This window comes from Dermacentor variabilis, chromosome 8, assembly GCF_050947875.1.
Source record: "Dermacentor variabilis isolate Ectoservices chromosome 8, ASM5094787v1, whole genome shotgun sequence".
Classification (NCBI taxonomy): domain Eukaryota; kingdom Metazoa; phylum Arthropoda; class Arachnida; order Ixodida; family Ixodidae; genus Dermacentor; species Dermacentor variabilis.
Window position 1 is genome coordinate 40,295,597 of NC_134575.1, and position 20,384 is coordinate 40,315,980.

At 50.0% G+C, this 20,384-nt stretch overlaps 1 protein-coding gene across 2 annotated transcripts in view; it reads right to left on the reverse strand.

The window, feature by feature from the left end:
* Positions 1 to 618: 618 nt before the first annotated feature.
* Positions 619 to 20,384, reverse strand: part of LOC142590106 (sphingosine kinase 1-like) — a 97,080-nt gene continuing 77,314 nt past the window's right edge. For both annotated transcript variants that reach the window (XM_075701963.1, XM_075701964.1), the window contains exons 2-9: positions 19,173 to 19,331; positions 15,010 to 15,104; positions 12,270 to 12,385; positions 10,865 to 11,085; positions 9,403 to 9,604; positions 5,511 to 5,724; positions 4,339 to 4,686; positions 619 to 2,561 (exon numbers count right to left, since the gene is read on the reverse strand). In XM_075701963.1, the coding sequence (XP_075558078.1) occupies positions 2,511 to 2,561; positions 4,339 to 4,686; positions 5,511 to 5,724; positions 9,403 to 9,604; positions 10,865 to 11,085; positions 12,270 to 12,385; positions 15,010 to 15,104; positions 19,173 to 19,331 (1,406 nt within the window). In that variant the 3' untranslated portion in view covers positions 619 to 2,510. The remainder of the gene's footprint in view (positions 2,562 to 4,338; positions 4,687 to 5,510; positions 5,725 to 9,402; positions 9,605 to 10,864; positions 11,086 to 12,269; positions 12,386 to 15,009; positions 15,105 to 19,172; positions 19,332 to 20,384) is intronic.

The following is a 20,384-nucleotide window of genomic DNA, read 5'->3' on the forward strand; positions in this document are numbered from 1 at the left end:
GTCATTATTCATTGGCCTGAAGCCGTTAAAGGGACATCTACCGCTCTTCAGCAGGCTCCGCTTAATGGCGCTCGGATGCAAGCAAAGCTTGTTCATAAATGTGTAGGAAGTAGGTCACGTGGGGACCTCCTCGAAGAGACCGTGCGTGTGTCGAGTGAGCTCCTGAATAAGTTTGCAATGTGGTGAACGTGGTTTCAATCAGGGATCTGGGACCTCGAATAGGTGAGACGTAATGCTAATGCATTTCTCTCGCATTTACCCCACATTAGCAACTGAAACTTTTAAAGGATACTTCCACTGCCTATACTGAACCTTTAGCAGTACACCTGAAGTTTAATTTCAGCCTGGAGGATACGGTTAATTATACTACAACTTTTCTAGTAGGTAATTAACTTCGCTCCTGGGGTGGTGGTACAGTAACCGTACCCCACGAGCGAAGCTACTAGGTTACCTACAGTAACCGTACCACAACCATACAGCTCCAGGTTTGAACTCGCGTAATAACTTTTTTTGCTTCATTTCACTGCCTTTTCCACGACGTTCTAACATAACGTTACCTGACTAACAACTTCTTAGCGTATCTACTAACAAGATGAACACACACAAGACGTTCCAGCGTATTGTTCAGTCGATTTATTTCGTCCTTACATATACAGCTGCTCATGACGGACAATACGGGAAGATCGAAGACCAACGGTCGAGAAGGCACCTTTGTATTTGGAGATGGAGGAGAGACGGACACTGCGTTTAATCTAATATGCACATATCCAGGGGCTACAACAGTGTCTCGATTATTCTCAGTTCGTCGCGCAGGGCGCAGTTTCGCACGAATGCCCCTGACGATACTTCTCATTTACTCGGAAAAAATATCTTACCTCAGAATACACCTTTGTCGAGACAAGCGTCAGTGCCGATATATACATCGACCGCGCCCCACCACAGTACCACGTAACTTCGCTGTCAAGCAAGATACCGTTTCTCGTTCATCATCATTTCCGCGGTCACGTGATGTCTTTCACACAAAACCATTAACACACTCACACACGCCAAGATAAAAAAAAGAGGGGGGTAGTTTTTCGCGATCCGTCAGCCTTTCACTATACACCCAGTTGGGGAGGATCATCGAAAAGGATGTCCAACAGTCGCAGTTGTAGGTCGAGGTAGCCGTCGTACCCTTCGTAGCGCCATCTCGGCGCAAAATTAAACACACACGCACACACATACAGGTATTGCAGCACCAACAGCCCAGTTTTGCACAGACGCATCTCGCGACTGCGACGAAGCGTCGTCACGTGCATGGTGTCAAGAGAAGCTTACCGCGTCTAAACATAGCCTCCGAGATTGCCGCCCGATCTCGGAGGCTATGTTCCGAGTCGCTTCTATCTACTAGCGCCGTCCGACGGCAGCTTCCTAGGACGCCGTTGCATTAGACTCGATATCTGCCAAACTGACTGCGAAGTCAGTAGCACGTGCAAGGCTTCGCGAGTGCGAATAACTGAGACAGGTGCAACTGTTAGCAAGTTTTGAGCACTCTACCGGTTTCTTCGAGCCGTGTTCATTTTCCTACAGTTTTGGCGAAATAGGACCATTGTCCACTGACATGGGTAGTTGGAAGGTCAGTGCATGAACCAGACTGCTGCTGACGACAATGGGCAATATACCCGTAGGTTAGAAGTCGAAGAGATAAGAGACCGATCCACGAAACGCATTGCTTACACGTTTTGAGACACTAAGACAGTAAGCGAGACGATACGCAACTGAGTTGCCAGCTGCAGCGATACTTCTACAGGGCGTACGTTCGCTGGCAAACACAGCCTCGTAGTACAAGAAATATGAGCACGAAATCGGTACAGGCATAGTGGAAGACTCGGAGGATCGTTGGGCCATCACAGTCCCGGGGATTAGAGGCTCGAACATTACGACGAAATGTTCCGAGATAAAAAAAAAAATATTTCTCGGCAGTGGGGGAAAACCACGAAAAAAGGGTGAAAAATAATTTGGGGTAGGGAGGGAATGCTATACCTATTCAACCAAATCCGTAGCAAAACAAACGTAAATATCAAATCATCGAGACCGTGCCGTTCCCGCGTCATGTACCGTGACGTCAGGTCCAGCAGGGACTAAAACATCACAATCTACATTTGATCCCTGCCCGTGGAATGAAGATTGTAGCATCCGCACCTATGTAGACAAACGTTCGTTTCCTTCGTCGTGGAGCGATCCGCGCTCCTAAACAAACTGCACACAAATGTTCACGAGGCGCACAAACACACAGAGTTCTTGTACTTGACACAAGATTCGGGAACGCACCAGAGCAGGCAGTTGAGTCAATAGCTGGTCAACTTGAACTTAGCTCGCACACCGCTGGGACATGACTGGCTCTTGAGAAACTGTTCCGAAAAAAAAAAAGCCATACCGCCGAACCTTGGCAGATCGAAACAATTCTCGCGCGTTTCCCCACAGCTGTCCCCGTAGGCGATCCGTCTAAAATCGCGCCGTCTCGTACAATCCTAAAAAGTCAGAATTCGTCCCAGAGAAGGCAGCACCCGGGCCTGCAGAATCTGCGAGAAAGGTGCAGACAGAAAAAAAAAAGCTTTACTTGGGCAGAAGTTGAAACAGTGGTGGAGTATTGGTATTTTTGAAGATAATGCCACATAAGTGATTTCGATAGAATTTACCATTAAGGCAATGGTAGTTAAAAGGAATGACACGGAAAACAGAATATGTACAGGTCTGTAAAATTCACCGGTAAGTCAGTGGCCCTGAAAGGCTGCTAAAAAGAAAAAAAAAGTAGACAATTACTAGCCCTGTCAGTTTGCCAAGAATGATTCAGTAGTATATACAACTTATTTAAAACCGATTCAGCCAAAGCCATTTTTCGTTGCACTCCAGCCTTAAGCGGGCATAGACACTCACATTGTCACATCTCAAGTTCCCACCAAGCTGCAGCCACACATGGAAAACTTAATTTGCACATTCAAAGCACGAAGTTGAACATACAGGATTATGCCATATGCGCAAGTTAGGAAATCCGAACTGTTCAAGCACCTATCGTGACCTCAACGATTACGTCTTCCTACGTGGTTTGCGGACCCTCACATACACGCCCTTAAAGCGACCGGCTGTCAGGCAGAGCGATGTTTGGGCATACGAGAGAGCCTACTGAAAGTTTTGTCAAGCCGAGTGTCCACCCTAACATCTTGTTTCACTTGAAGCTTAATACGTGAATGGCTTTGCCTCACGGTATGAGTTTCTTCCGCCGTGAGTGTTGTTTCATATTGCATGCGCTATGCTCCAATGACCTCTTATAATGATTATAAAATCCTCAATTTTCTTTCCATAGGACAACCCGAGCCGCTTTGGCAAGGCTATTGTACAGTGTGGACGCCTTCTCGAATTGTGAGTTTGACTTAATCTTGGCTGCCTTTGTGAAACCATGGGTGTGATGTCATATATCGGCATACTGTGTTACGGAGATCTGTGGCGAAGTGGTTCAAGACGAGGACGAACAGAAGTTATCGAGATCGACTATTGCCAGAAAGCAGGGCACCTACGAAAAGCCTTCTCGTCAAGGTTCCGCGGGCTACGACCATGGGAGCAGCATCGTGGACTTTTCCAGACAAGGTAACCACGCCCAGCGCCATACCGCTTGGAAGGGACGTAAATAAAGGCATCCAGTCCCTTGATCCCATGTGACTCGCGTCTGTTACCCCTGACCCTCCCAGACTTTTAGCCCTAGATCGGGGCCTCAAAAAGGTTTACCGTCTTTCTCATGTCAATTCGGACTCATAATTTAATGCAGGGTTCGTTTTATCTTTTGTGAAAAAGAAGATTTTTTATAGACATATGAACTTACACTTCTAAATATACATATGTAGAACCCAAGGCACTCCCTGAACGTTAGCCCTGCATCGGCACCTCAATATGTTTTACTGTGTCCCATCATAGCATATTTTACATTTTCTTTCAAGACCCGCGACTCAATTGAGGTACAAGGTGTAATGCGCACTTCGGTCTTACATCAAAATTTAAAACAGGGTTAGTTGCATTTTTTTTACGAACGGAGGCTTCTTCCAGACATCTGGACTTACAGTTCTCTAATGTACCCAGATACAGAAGTCAAGACCCTCCTGGAGTGTCAGCCCCGTATTGAGGGGGGGGGGGGCTGCCTCAATATGCTTTACTTTAGCGCGTCAAAGTCTAGGCGAAGGTTTCTTCGAAGACCCACACTCGTGTTGACCCTCCCTGAGGGTCAGCCCCGTATTGGGGGAGGGTGCCCCAAAAACTTTCACCGTAGGACGTCAAAGTCTAGGCGAAGGTTCTTTCGAGCAGACCCACCCTCGTCTTGACGACCTCGCCGTCCACGGTGATGGTGCAGTCGGAGAAGGTCTCCAGGCGGAACGCGCGCACCGGTATGAGGCGCACGAAGGGCAGGTCCACGTGCTGGCCGGCCTCCTGCGCCTTGAAGTAGCTGAGCACCTGGAAGCGGGTCACCTCGCCGCGGATGATGAGCAGCCACGCGATGCCGTCGTCCAGCCGGGACTCGGGCGCGATGAACAGGTTGGTGCCCAGGTGGCTGACCGTGCTCGAGTAGCAGATGATGAAGCGGCCCTCCTCCACGGTCCAGTCCTCGGGCACCGGGTCCGTCAGCGCCGGGAACCACTCGGGCGCCGAAAGCGCTGGCTCCTGCGCGTACGTCGTTCGACCCGCGGGTGAGCGTTGCTCGACGGTCTGGCCTCTGGTGCTCGACGCACGCGGGGTGCAACGCGCGACATGGCCTCGACATTTAGAGCACGGTCCGCGATATTCTTTTTTCGTTTTTTTTTTGCGGGAAGGAATTCGAAGTTGTTTCTAGACATCCGGATATGTAGGAGTCAAAACTTCAAAAATACTTCTACGTCCCGAAGTGCGGATCCAGTCACCGCTTTGAGCAGGGGACTCGGGGTTTCTCGTCAGGGCTCCCGAGAAAGACGGGAGCCCTTGCCAAACGATTGTTGGCTCTGGCTTGAAGCTTCCCTTGATCGCACACTGCCGATAAATTTGCCTCCAACTTCTAGCGACTAATTCCCTTTGCCTAGTTTAAACTGACTGATTAGTGGGGCTTAATGTCCTGGAGCACTATTGGGGACACGAGATGAGCCATAGTGGAGGGCTCCGGATCAATTTTGACCACGTGGGTTTATTTAACTTGCATGTAAATTACATGCACGAGCGTCTTTGTTGTTATTTTTTTACATTTCACCCCCGAGTCGGGGGTGAAATGTAAAAAAAAGGTAAACTACTTAGGCTACTTTCGGCTACTTTTACTGTCCTTGGCTCAAGTTGGCTACTTTTTTGGCTAGTTTTCCGGATTTTCGGCTACATATTGTTTTTTAGACCTGGCAAACCTGCACCCGACGATATGCGGCAGCGGGGACCGCGAACCGAACCGGCGACCTCGTGCTCACGCAGCAGGACGCCGTAGCCACTGAGCCACCGCGGAGAGGAGGTCGAAGGGAGGTCGCACTTGCCTGCGGCTTGGGCCCCGGCACGCGCTCGACGCTCGAATCGGCGACCAGTTCGAGCTCGGGCGGTAGCTCCTCGCCCGTGAGAGCAGCAGTCACGTGGTCCTCGGTGCCACCCTGCACGGCGCGCCCCGTAGCCCTGTCCAGGCCGCTCTCGTTTCCTTCGTTCTGCGACGTCCCGCCATCGCCCGTGCGGTGGCCTTCCGGAGCGCTATCGGACCTGGAAATCGGAGCGCGCAAACAACAACAAAAAAATCCAATAAATCACGCGGTGCTTCACGCTACACACGGCGGCGAGGGAGGGGAGGTAGAGGGCGTGAAAACACGGACAATGAAGGGGACACGTACGCGTCAACTGTTACAGCGCCAACGCCAATGTGCGGCCCTCGATTTACTAGCGTTCGAGATGGCGGCTAAACCTAAGGCGAAAGTACTGCACGGGGATATAGCAAGATGGCAGCGCCACGGGCAATACGTTTTCTTTTTATGCAGCGGGGCGCTATACCCTTGGATACTTGTTGCATTCGCTATCGGCATTGGCGTGCGCGCACCGAGATCAAGCATCCGCATAACGGGCGACGCCGGCCCGCTGCTCAAGGGTTGTTGTCTGGCCGCGAGGCACTCGAGTCGCGCAGGTAAACGCTCCTGCTCGAATCGAGCACTCTGGTCTGTCTTCCTGCACGGCTACGGACGGGTACGTCAAGCGCCAAACCCCCACAGTGCATCAAGCGAATCCCCGTAGACAGCGCGCAGACAGAAGGCACTCTCTGGTTCTTTTTGTGTGGCCACTCTTGCGTTGTTTCGTTTTGTTTTTACGCTGTTGTCACTATGGTTCCCAAGGTTGAAGGTGGCGCCATGCTCCGGTCTGGAAAGCAACTGCTAGGGGGGGGGGGGGTTAGGAGGACCTGCCGCGACAATTCGCGCAGATGTGCATCGCGGTCACCGACCATTTGGCCGCTTCGCCGAGCAATCGCACTTTTCTCCAGCTGAACCGAAACTCCAATAGCAAGTCGAGTTACTCAAATATGCAGGTTACGATGACTCGCAGTCCATGGCAGACTTCCTTGAAGAGCTGGAGTCGTCCGCCAAGGCCACTGGCACCTCGGAAACGCATATCATATGGCTCGACTCCTGCCGTTAGCCTTGCGGGAAGGCTGCAGGACGCTGGTAGAGGATTAGTTCTCGTTTTCCAACATGGGAAGATTTCGAGACATGCTTCCAGGAAGAGTTAATTCCTGCCACCTGGATACGAGCTCCGAGTCCAGCGTGAGCTCTCAGGGCGAAAGCTTGCTCGAGTACGCCCGAACAATGCAGATACTGTATCGCAGAGCGGCAGCTAGTGTGTCCGAGATTGACAACTAAATTACTCCGGTCATTCGACAAACTCAACCCGGGTTTAGACCATTCCTGTATGGGGGGCGCATTCTAGACCCTTGAACAAATTGCGCGGACAGCACGGGGGATTAAAGACGCCCTGCTGCCAGCTGTGAACACCTGCGTGCGCCGGACGCCGCAAAATGTTGCCCTAGAACCATCGATGGCTCGGCGAGCTCCCGTTGCCTGTCCCTCACCGTACGACGAGACGCGTCACGTTGTCGCGGCGCTCTGTTCACCACGCGCATTGGACCCCTTCGCCTGCGGCCAAGGGTCACGCGTTGCGCCTGCAGACCCCGTACCAGGCGACGGCCGACTTCACGGGGAGCGGTCCGAGCAACGGCAGGGTAAATACCGTTCGCTCTACACTCGAGCCAGGCGGTAGGAACACAAGTCTGGTTCAGTCCACATTCCAATGCCGAAACCGCGGAAGGCCCTCCAGTATCGCGTTTGACTCCGGGAGGCTTCCGGCCTCTAGACGCCGAGGTGCAGGCACACGCAATAAGGCGGACTTTCCAAGAGCAGATAATACGCTTTAACTGCGGTCATGCAGGTCATGTGTGGCGGCAACGCCGCGCCGGTGTAGAGGCACGAGCAAGTGGCCTTCGGAACACTGGCAAAGCCGGCGACACTGAATCCTGGCAGGTTGTCGCGAAGTGCGGCCGATATCGGGCAACAAGGCTGTCAATAGGGCGGGTCAGTCATCATACCTACTGCGTGTCGAGTTACACCCGTTTCACCAATAGAACCCCGGATGGACGTTAAGACTGTTGGAAAGATTGTTCCTGCTCATTCTTGATGCTAGCTCAGGCGTATCACTTATTGGCGACTTGCTAATCAACGAGTACAAGCGAAAGGAAACGAAACTGCACGATGCGCACGTCCGTACGCCTGCAAACGGCGTCGAGTCGTGCAGCCGAAGGAGACCGACGTTGAATGAAATTAAATGTTTGACGAAATCTCGTCTGGTCGGACCAAAATGGGGCCGAAGCGCCATTTTGGTCGGCGTTCAGTTTTTTTATTCCTATTATGCCGTTACTTCCCCACCAGACGAGATTTCGTCAAATTCTTAATTTCATTCAACTACGGCAGGCGTATGGCCAACCAACTAGACAACCCCATTTTGGTAGGCGTTCTGTTTTTTATTTCTAACACTGACCGATGGATCCGTTTGCGCGCCAGCTTTAAATAGAACAATGAGGTGGAGTTTTGTTTGTTTGCCTGGTTTGTCTATGCCAATGTTGCTGGACGGATCATTTATCGAAGACGCTGGTATCACGATGGATTTCCCAGCAGGACGCTACTGCCTTCCAGAGGAGCCCGAATCACCCTGTTCTCGGAGAGTGCACCGAACTTGCTGCCGGCGGTGTTGCAGCCTTGCAGACCACCCTACTCAAGCCTGTGATGGAGGACCTGAACAACTTCCAAGGCATCTCCCGTCAGCACAGCCAACTCAAGAGCGTTCTCAAACTATTCTCGGGGCATTTTTGCAGCCGGGCGCTTCTGTACTTGCTAGAAGGAAGAATTTGCAGGTGCTCTGGACTAATGTGCTTCATCTAACACTATACAACGAAGACAGGCGCGCGCAGTCGTACGTACCCCGTCTTTATCCACGATTTTACGCTCAGCTATGTGTATAGTTTTGAAATGAAGGAACTAGCCCTATCGAAAGTTTCACTGTGTCACCTTGCAGGACATCGAGTTCACCGCTAAAGCAAGCACTGAAGCAAGCTCTTCGAATGGAAGAAAAGGTCATTACGAAAGAGAAGCAAATTTATAGACGAGCAGTTAGAAGAGCAGCAAAGAGGAAGAGTTGGAAAAGTTAAAATATTCCGGCACAACCCATCTCACGTTGAACGTCTACGCTGATCTACCCGCACACCGTATTGCCGCCACAGAGACGCGTTACATACGAACCGTGCCTGCACAGCCGAGTTCGTTTCTCGCTCTTCCCACAGAACTGGCTGCGCCATCTAGGGACTCCGCCGCGATGTCCCCCCGTGACGCATGTGTGAATATAATATTCAGACAAGATTGTCCGAGTATACATACCGCGGGTTCTATTCCGCCAATAACCGCGTAAGCGTTCGTTATTTTTGTCACTGAAGAGCGGCACATACCCATGGCAACACACCTAGTGCCCCAAGTTGGTCCGACGGTTGGTTTTGAACCCTGTTCCCTAAGCACAGCAGCCCGCCGCTGAACCCATACGACCTTGAAGCACCCAGTGACCCAAGTTGGACAGAAAGCGGTTAGCTATACAGGCAGATAGTCTCCCGAAATCGCGCGAAGTTCCCAAACAATGATGAAGTCTCATTAAAAGTGCACCTAGCATACGCTGACAACACGGGAACCTAATAGAGAATTTTAGTGCGTCCGGTATTCCGGCAAGCCGCCCGCGACCATCCGGCAATCCGCCCCCGTTTGTCGGAATAGCGGACACGCTAAAAGTCTCTAATTTTGACACAGTCAGGAATATCACGCTTCTTGTCTAACAAAGTGCGTATATACGATGCCTACTCACCTGTGAAACGTCCTCGCGTTGCCGTTCTGGCCGCACAGTTCGCCGAGGTCAGCGCCCGACGACTGGTTGCGGGGCAGAGGTGCCAACGAGGGCCCGTTGCGCGCCGACGATGACGTCACCAGCCGCGAGATCACTCCGTTTCCGCCCTTCATCTTCTCGGTGGCAGGCAGGTACGATATCCGGCCGTGGTACGTACGCAGGTCTACAAAACGTTGCAAAGCGAGCAAACGGCGCTCGATAATTGAGGCGAGGCACGAGAGTTCGTAATAGGGGTGTGCGACTACAGTCAATTCTCATTAATTCGAACTCGGTTCATTCGACTTTTCGCTTGATTCAAACGCACTCAAACGTCCAGGCGAGAAACCATACATTGCTATGAAAAAAAAACGTCGCTTAGTTCGAACGCGAAAGCACGCCGCTTCGGTTAATTCGATCCCCCTCACAGGCGCACCCTCGTGCACGCCGAGTTTACTAAGGCTGGAAAACAAGAAATTCAGCAGATGGCACTTCTGTTTCTCTAGGCGTGAAGCTGTCTTCCTTGTACTTTTTTTTCATAACCTTAATTTTTTTTTCGGTCTAACACTGAGGCAGCGTTTCAAAATGTCGGCGCTCGTCACCGCATGCCTGTTGAGTCGCACTTCAAGACCAAAAAAAAAAAAAACAGAAAGACATGTAATAACTACTTCGAGCAATAAAAAATATTTGAATTGGTTCATTTTACCACCGTTCGTTAATTCGACCTCACGGATAATTCGACCAAATTTTACGGTACCGCAAGGGTCGAATTAACGGGAGTCGGCCCTATTCGAAACCTTCAAATACCGAATCAAAATGTCAAGTAAATACGAGTATTTTTTTTTTCGGGTAGTTTCCGAATATTTGACATTGCCAACTGTGCGGAATCAATCATAAAATTGAAGCAAGAATGCGCTAAATCCCGACCCGGAGATCACAGCAGATGTAAAACACGGGAAACCACACGCAGTGAAGCAAGCTATACGACGATCACGGAGCTAGATTTTTGCGGCTAAAAAAACGGCATCCTTTGCACTCACCAATGAGCCGCGAGTATGCGAATAGACTGTTTGTCTAGTACTAATGCTGCATTTGTGCTTTTAATGAACAACGCTTATAACGTACACGGTATAATGCAAATGACTGAAGCTTGTCAACATTGTGAGAATATACCAGGGATGCGAAGATCGTTTCATAGCAATGGTGAAAACGGCCGTTCATTATTCGAACAGTTTTCCACGTTGTAGGATAAAAAAGATGCTTGGACAGATGTCAGTAGTATTGCGAAAATAAATTTTAAAAAATACAAGTTTTCAGGTCGAGTCCTTGCTTCGTAAATCAAACGCAGCGTAATTGATGATGAAGATTGTTATTATTTATCCGCATCCCCTTCGAAGCGGACTGGGAGGTGACAATTAGGAGAGGAAAGGAAGCGTAGCCCACTTACTGAAGACCCTCCAGAAGGCCCACAGGGTGAAGCGTATCTCTCCGATGGCGCGCAGCTTCTCAGACTCGATGTCAATGTCGGCCATAATGCCCCAGCCGACGTTCAGGAACGAGTAGAGGGGTCCCGACGGAGTCTCCACCTTCATCAGGTCCAGAGGGGCCACCCGTCCCTTGGCAATGCCCAGCGTCGACGCCAGAATCGGGTCGCTCACGTAGGGTTCACTGCGTAGCAAACACTAACCGTGAGACAGAACCTAGAAGGGGGCTGACCTATGGAGCAGCACACTGTGGTATAAACGTTATGAACAGCGATAAGGTGCCTCAGAAAGGCTGGCCTAGGCTTCGACAGGTGGACCTATGTTTGTCAAAGGCCTACGCCAAAGGTCTACGTTTCAATAAGTGGACCGACGTTCGTTAAAGGCCTACGTTTCGATAGGTGGACCTAGTTACGTCAAAGGCCTACGTTTCGATAGACGGGCCTACCTTCAGCCAAGGAGGCCTTTGACGAAGATATATGTCCGCCTATCGAAACGTGGGCCAGCCTTTCTGGGGCACCGTATTACTGTTTGTAACTTTTATACAACCGTGAGAGGGAGAGTATTTTCCGAGATGGTCGCTACGCTGTTTCACAATATTAGAGTGCAGTCTATTAGCCGCAGGCACTGTAGCGGAACCAGGTGCAGCAGTAAGACCATAATAGTTGCGTTCGTCCGAATGTAATGTGTTCCATACAAAGTTGCAGACGTTTATCCGGGATACTGATTCACGGAGACGCCGAACTGTACCAGGAAATGCTGAATGGAATAATTGGTCACCTGAAGATGACAATGACGATCGCTAATTACCTCCCCTTCGAACCGGAATGGCGACAAATAATAACCTAGCCTCCGCAGGCAAATTATGCGTCCCAAGACCTATTCTAATCAAACATAATGTTTATCTCCACGAAGTGACCTGCGCCTGTAAAAACCCCGGCACCATCTCTTCCCTGCTTTTTCCCCAAGCGCTCCTGGAAGGTGGATGTTCTCTACAGTTATGGCAAGGTGAATTCCTTTGGCATTTTATTACAATGGGTATGAGTAGTCTGCAGATTTTTAAAGCGACGCTTCCTTTGCCTATAGCTGCCTTCGATTAGGAGTGTTGTCTTTCTCGCCGAACAGAAGCTGTCGTGGATGCGATCACGTTCGCGAGGTTTCGCGTGATTCGGTATCGAACGCGCAGTCACCTATACGGCCGACAGTGTTCCTTGACTGTACCAAGCTCGCCACGTTACCACAGTGACGGGAACGCTTTCGGCCGCCTACGTGTACACTTCGACGCGTGAACTCTCGCGAAGGTCACACTACCACCGAAAGCGATACAGGTCTTGGGTGCGACATGCGGTACGGGTCTTGTACGGCTCTCACTTGGCGGCATGGCTGATGGTACGAGCCAGGCCGTTTCCCGATCCACCGGGGATCATGCCGATGGGTATCTTGATGGCCAGCTCCCAGTCGGGTCGCTCCATGAGGCCGTTGTACACCTGGAGTGAGAGAAAGAAAGAAAGGAAGCGCGTAGTGGAAGGGGCAGGTCAAGGCCCAGCCAGAGAGAAGCTCGAGACTTCACTGTACACGTAACGGATACAGTTGAAGCGCAAGAACAACACAATTGCGACAGGAACGACACGGACCAACGCCTGTCCGCATCTGTCACGTCATCGCACGTCTCATGCTCGGGCTACGACTATACTTCTTACGCGACGCGAATTGCAGGAATGTGTCCACCCGAGCACGTTGCGAGGAAAGCAGGAAAACTATTAAAGAGAAAATGAGACGTACGCCCAATCGTAGCAATTCCTTCAAAGGAACCCCGTAGGGGTTCCTCGAAAGAAAAGCTTCGCTGTTGAATAAAAACTCGCCCTGGTCCGGGACCAGGATGAATTTACCAGGACGAATTTTTCTTCAACTGCGAGACTTTTCTTTCGAGGAACCTGCATAGGTTTCGTTTGTAGCAACTGCTACGATTGGGTGCATGTCCCCATGAATTTTTCTTCAACTGCGAGGCTTTCCTTTCGAAGAATCCGTATGGGTTACCTTTGTCACGATTGCTACGATTGGGTGGATGTCTCAATTTCCCTTTTTAATTACTTCTCTCCGCCTTGCGCGTTTCCACAGAACTATAGTACGTCAAAAAGCAGAAAATGCTGACGTCGACAGCAGGGAAGAAGGCAGGCGTCGCTCCAGTGTTTGCTATTGAGAAACATTTTCTTGGCACAAAAGCGAAACCGCTCCCAAGACTTGCACTGAATAACGAATGCAACGAAGGCCTCCAGAGTATCTAGCTCTTACGCGTGGATCTCTGTCCGACGCGTGATGGTGGTAACATTTTCGCGAAGAATGGCGCCTTTATTACCAGTTAGATGCCCCTTTTAAGAGTGAACTGTACTGTACAACTGTATAATAAAGCAATGCGAAAACTGCAAGGCGCGAGCCACGGCTGAGAAAAGTAGAGAAGCATTGGTTCGAACTGCTATCGCTCGATTCACTGGGCGTCGCGTCTGGCTCGACTGTTCGGTCATCATGACGTAGACGAGAGAAGCTGAATACAGGACACGTGAACTACGATTTGGTAGCGCCGCTAAAGAAATGACTACAAGGTATCCCTCGCAATGCGAAAGTAGGTGTCGATGTCGTTATTTGGACACTTCTCGTTATAGATATGCCGATAGCGATAGCAGATATGCCCGTATTAGGAGGTTTTCGTAATAAATACCGGTGACCGTCGAGCGCATATCTTTTCTACGACTCGCGCGTGGAAAGCGCAGCGCCGGCATATTGCGGCTCATGGAAACACCACAAAGATGTCCGCAGTTATGCAGAACCTCTCGAATATACGATTGGGCGTGGAAACAACGTATCAACGCTACTACTTCTTCAACAAGTGGGACCCCCGAGCACACCTAAAGATACTTGTTCCCTCGTGGTGGCCCTTGTGCTAGCACAGTATAGGGCACAGGTTTCTAGACATTAACACAGTGGGGCGATAGTTCTCCTCTTTTGGCTAGGGCGTCGCCTATGTCCAGCCGTTGTAAATGGGCTGGCAACCATCGTCACCGTCGTCATCGCGAAGCGAAACCTTCTTTGTGGCGTCGGACGAGTTTGTTGCTGTGTTCGTTGGTGATAATGGTGGAGGAATGTGGAAAGGAGGGTGCGGACGGTACAGAGAAGGAAAGGTACGGCGCCGAGAGGAGGAAGACGGGAGGAGAGGTCGTAACGCTCACCGACTGGTTGGCACGAGCGATGACGTCACTCGGCCGCGACCAGCGTAGTGTTGGCAATATCTTCGTTTACGCCGATTTCGGTAATGCGTGGGACTTCCATAATTGCTTGTCTCCTTTTATTGAGGCGCCTCTACAGTGGCTACACAGCCGTATTATCACTCATTTTTTTCCCGCAGCTTTCTTCGCATGCTGAAGCTGAGGAGGGATAGCTGCACACGGGACTGCAACTTGGTCCTGAACAGGTGAAGAACGTTCAGGAAGGCGGTACTATAGCACAGAAGGACGGTGTCAACCTAGCATTCCAACGCGGTTGGTGGTTTGGCAGCCATAGCAGTGCTACATACGAGAGGTCACGAACAATTGGACGCAAAATAACGCCGAGGAACAGTGCAAGACGGTGGGGACATATAACTTCCTACAAGGACTACTATAGGGGGAACTCTGGCGTTAGTGTCTATACGAGCTCCAAGTATGGTGCTTCAGGCAGCACGGGAACGATGCGCAGTAGACGAATTTGCCTTCACCGCACTCGATTTTCTGGCTTCAAGCGGCTTTGCGACTCCGCAAATTGATAACGTTCAATAAATATCGGGTTACTAACGCAAAAAACAGACATTTACTTATGAATGAGCGCAAAGTGATATCGCCCTCGTGCGTTTATAAAAAAAAGCTAGAGCGTCACAAGATGGTCACTCGCAAATGTGCGCCAATAAAGGAAGACGAAGCGTGCTACACAGAGCGACAAGAACGTTTGAATCCACAAGCACAAAGGTTTAGACGAATCGTACTACTCGTCGTTCCCATGGCAACCGAGTGAAGGCAGCGCCAGAGTTCTTTGCAGTAAACTTCGTAGGAAGCTCTAGAATTGTATAACGGTAGATGCATACCTCGTAGAGCAGCCCGTCGCCGGAAATGATGAGGATGCCACTCCACTGGTTCAGCTGGAGATTCTTGATGAAGTCCCGCGCGTGGTTCCGGCGTTCTGCGAACGATCGTATAAATAGCTTTCACGTGAGGTAATGGACGCATCTTTTCACCCTGCTAGTGCCCAAATATGGCGGCCTCGACGTCACATCAGCTCTCCGTATGCTGTTTTGATTTTTTTGATGGCGACTGCTTTCACTAGATCAATCACTGTTATCAAATTGTAACTCGGTGCAAGACGCGCCTGTCCTGCTATCGTGCTGTGTCCCTCGTCTTGTTTTCGCGGCTTCTCGACGTGCCGTACCTCAAGCTGTAGAATTGTTAGAACACTCCGCGTCGATCCAAGCAGCGACTACACGCGGAGTTTCGAGCGAGAGTCTCGTAGATGGTTGTCCGTACGGTGGTGCTACGGGGTGACAGCCGCGCCTCCATTTGTGTGGGCTCTCGCACAACTTGCTCCATATGGGTACGGTGCATTCATTAACGCGACGTGTCCGATATGGTGCAATATGTAGGTGCGAGATCGCAGCCACGCACCAACCGGAATCGGAAGGGCGTCCGTTTGGCTACCGGCTGACACGCGTCCGGTAATTAAATTATTGATATATTCACAAGATTCAGAGGCTTCAAAAAAAAATGAAGTTTTACGTGAGGCTGTGGGGGGGGGGAGGCTGACAAGATGTTGTTACTCGTATCGTTATACAAGACCGTTAACACGTATTTTTTATAAGTGGGCAGTTGTGAACATCAACAAATACATAGCAATAATTATACAATAATTAGCGAGTACTACAACGAAGTAGGCTAAGCGAGGTTAGTTAAAAGACAATTAAAATAATTGCACGAAAATAAGATACATAATTCTGTTCTAAGCTTCAGAGCGGCGCGGATGACTGCGATATCGTCAGAAATATTGTTCAAGCTTATTCAGTTACTGATTACAAAACAGAGAGAGTTGAGAGTCATTAATTAAAGCTACTATCTAGTGCATTAATTATTAGCAGTGGGAGCGCTGAAGAATGACTAACAAATTGCAACGATGTCCGCCCTTACTACAGTCCTCATTTCGTTTAAGCCGACAATTAAGTCCTCACATTAGGAAAGCCATCTTCCCCATAAGGGAGAATATGCTTGAAGCATGTTTCTCCTCACAACTACTCTCGAAGGCGGGGAAGCCAGCTTTGCCGACCGCTTTGAAAACGGCCACTGTTAGGAATGGCCGTACGGGGTGGCAACGTGCCAGCTATTTCAGCCCGCTGCACGTGTTCCAATCCAACCAGACGGGGCGCACTTCAGAGAACTGCGGATGACCGGCAGCCACGTGGCGCGGGGTCAGCTCAGGAATGTGGTGCCCGGCCGCGCCACCCGGGACGGAGCAGAGTTCTACGAAGCCCCTCTGACGTCGGCTCCAGACCTTTACACCTGTGTGTGTGTGCAACACGAGTATGTGAGCCCGCCTCCTCCAAAAGGGCGGGTCATCTTCGATGACGTCGAACGGTGACGCCGAACGATGACTGGACGAACGTTTCCGTTCGCTTGGAATCAAGGGGGGACCAAGTGCTTATAAGCAGCGGTTGTCGGCTGCGCGAGCGTGCTCGTTGTGTGCTCGTCGTAGTGAGCTGAGTGCTCGTTGCGTGCTCGTTGTCGTGCTAGAAATGTACTCGTGAGCTGTGTGCTGTATGTTAGTCTTGCGGGCTCTATATGGGAGTCACGCTAGACTGTCGATATATGTCTTGTCTAAGATGTAAATAATGTAAATAAATCCTGCTCTCCTAAGTCCCGACGAAGAGTCAAGCTCCTTCCTACAGCTACGACTGCCAACTCCGACACCACCAACTCTTGCGCAAGCTCGAGAACCGATAACGCAACGCGTCGAAAAGTAGTGCGCGACTAACCGTATTTCCGAATGCGGTCGGATGAGAATGTCTTTTCTTCTGCCGGTAATGTTCCCCAACATCATAATCATAATGGTAGGACGGGATGTCACATACGTCATGCGGCGCTTTCAAATGACTTTGGAAACTTATTTTACTATGTAGGAAGTCGCGTTACCTAACAGGCTCCCTTTCTGTTGCGTATTACTGTGTCGCATAGAAAAACCACCTGATCGTATTGTTGATTTATTCATCCTCACTTCGCTTACATCGCCACAATGGATTGTGCAAGGCTGGGGCAGGGGGGAGAGGAGAATGAATCATAACATAGCACAAATAACAGCACATTGCTATACAAGATACAGGAATTTATAGATATACAAATTACGCAATATTATACATCATATATGAAAAATTACGAAACAAATACGTCCTAAACAATAAATACACTTTGGTAAAAACAATTTTATCGGTGTCGACGTTGTCGTAGGGGAGAAACGCGGTATTGTACATTCTCCGTTTCAAAAGAACCCAGCAGCTGCAAGCACTAGTTTACCGGGCGCGTTCCCGCACGCCAAGATGCTACGGAGGAAGACGTGACCAGTACTGTCTAGTAAAGTAAAACATGTCCGTCGATCTAAAACTCTCCAATCGGATAGCAGCACTACGAAGGCTTTACCTCGACGTGCTATAGCCGTTTGTACAAATTAAAACTACGCGGAACCGACAAAGCGTAGAAGCGCAACGGGAGAGCACTCGAAGGCATGTTCATCAATATCATAATCACTCTATTTTTGTGTCCTCTGTAGAACAAAGGCCCCACCCATCGATCTCCAAGTACCTCTGTCTTGCGCCAGCTGACGCTACCCTAGATGGCTGCAAATGTCCTACTTTTATCAAACCACATACATTCCCTGTTGTCCTCTACTGCGCTTCCCTTTTCCTTGGTACCCACATTCGATAAATGTAATAGACCACCGATACCTGTTCTCGGCTGCAATTCCATTTCCTTAGTACCCACATTCATAAATGTAATAGACCACCGATTATATATCCTCGACTGCACTTCCTTTTCCTTGACACTCACATTCGATAAATGTAATAGACCACCGGTTATCTGTTCTCGACTACGCTTCCATTTCTTTGGCACTCACATTCGATAAATGTAATAGACCACCGGTTATCTGTCCTCGACTGCGCTTCCTTTTTCTTGACACCTACATTCGATAAATGTAATAGACCACCGGTTATCTGTTCTCGGCTGCGCTTCCTTTTCCTTGACACTCACATTCGATAAATATAATAAACTACCGGTTATCTATTCTCGACTGCGCTTCCATTTCCTTGGCACCCACATACGATAAATGTAATAGACCACCGGTTATCTGTGCTCGACTGCGCGTCCTTTTCCTTGACACTCACATTCGATAAATGTAATATACCACCCGTTATACGTCCTCGACTGCGCTACCATTTATTTGCTACCCACACTCGACAAATGTAATAGACCGCCGGTTATGTGACCTACGTATTGCATGTCCTGCCCAACTGCATTTCTTCCTCTTAATCTAAACCAGAATATCGGTTACACCCATTTTCTCGCTAAGTCACACTGCTGTCTTCCTGTCTCCTAACGTAAAGCCCATCATTTTTCATCGCATTGTTCGTTGCGTGCCCTTAACTTTTGCTCGAGCTTCATTTGTTAACCTCTAAGAGTATGGCCCACATGTTAGTACCGGTAGAGTGGAATGATTGTACGGTGCAATTACTGTTCAATGAGTACGTCGATATCGAGCTCACTAATGCAGTAGCACTATTGGAGAGCCCTAGGTCGACGTCTAAAAGTAGCCGTCTGTACTAAGCTACGCCGAACCGATCTATAGCACAGCGGTGACGCTTGACAGTTATAGCTCGGCGTCTAGCAGTCGTCCGAACGAAACTAGAGGTGTTCAAAGTCACGCACCAGCGACAATTGCCTCTCGGCCTTTTTGATTACTCGTCTCTAACAGCCCCGGAATGCCCGGTGCGTTTTCAGCCAACGAGCGTTGCTTATGCAGCGCCTCGGGCGGTCCTGGACGGGAAATCGAAGAGGCACTCCAAGTTGCAGAAACGGATCGCGAAGGCTGTGCTTTCGCATAGTGCATGCGCCGGAAGAAGCTGCAGAGGCGAAAAAGCGTAATAGCCACCGAGTCTTAGACAATACCGACACAGCCGGCGTTCCCTCGCACCCCCCCCCCCCCCCCCCGTATTACCGGTGACGAGCAGCAGGTGGGAGATGTCGGCCTCGGCCAGGATCGGTCGCACCCGGTGCAGGAAGATCTCGAGGCTCCGGCCCGGCCCGCTCTTTGGGTTCACGATGACCAGGTAGTGTCGCTGTGCGGGCAGCTCGGCTGGAATGAACGCCTGGCCGTCTGCGAGGTCGACAGGAAATGACGACAATGAAGCGTCGGGCACGTCTGCGCTGCTCCTTCGGCAACCAGACTAAAAAGACTAAAGAAAAATCACTGCAGAGACACTAAAGTGAAACGATGATTCAGCTTATACTCGTAAACTATTCTTTCGAAACTCATTTGTTTTGTTTGTGAATTTCGTGGTAAGAGGCTTATTGAAGAAAGACAAAAACCAAAGACAAAGGCCTTTTTTTTCTTGGTAACATTGCTTCGATACTCCCAGCGCCGGTACGTCAATGTGACGTCACGAACTGCAATAGCCCCTTCTTGGCACTGGTCGATTATTTATTGATGAGCAAGGATTCCCGTGCTGCACTTAAGGAAAACTAAATGCCGAAAACAATGCTTACGCACTGCGCTTAAAGAAACCGAGAACGGAACCTAGTAAATTTCGACAACTCCTTCAAATCCGGCACCACACGTCGACGCACAGACGCTGCAATTCGGGGAACTCGCCCTTGGCGAACATTGGTGCAAACTGCCACGCCGAGTGCAACACCAGTCTCCGATTGAAAAGGTTCAATAGCGCAGTAATTAGTATAGCTCGCCTCTGTTTTATGAGCATCGTTAATCTTCCCGTGCATATAGTTAACGCTTTTTTTTAAGCTTCCGGCTTCGCGCGAAACTTAGCCGCACACATATAGGTATATATGGTATGCCGGCATAACGGCATACCTATATACAGTGGCGGGTGGTTTTAACTGCCAACTGTCGACAATTTTCCATCAAGTTCAACAAACGGCTGACGGATCGGTGCAGCCGGAGAGCTGCTTCGGGAGACAATTGCGACGTTTGCAGAATTATCTTAAGACGCACATATCACACATCTCGAACGTGCGACACACCCGCATACATGTGGCATGTGACAGAACGACGACCTGTTGATAGCGAATAGGAAAACAAGACCAATGAGCGGCGCTACACTCTCTCTATTATTTGCATACGACATCCGAAGCAGCCTGGGGCCCGCCATTGTGTGGACTCGAGGCGGCGGCGCCATCAGCAGCAGACGAC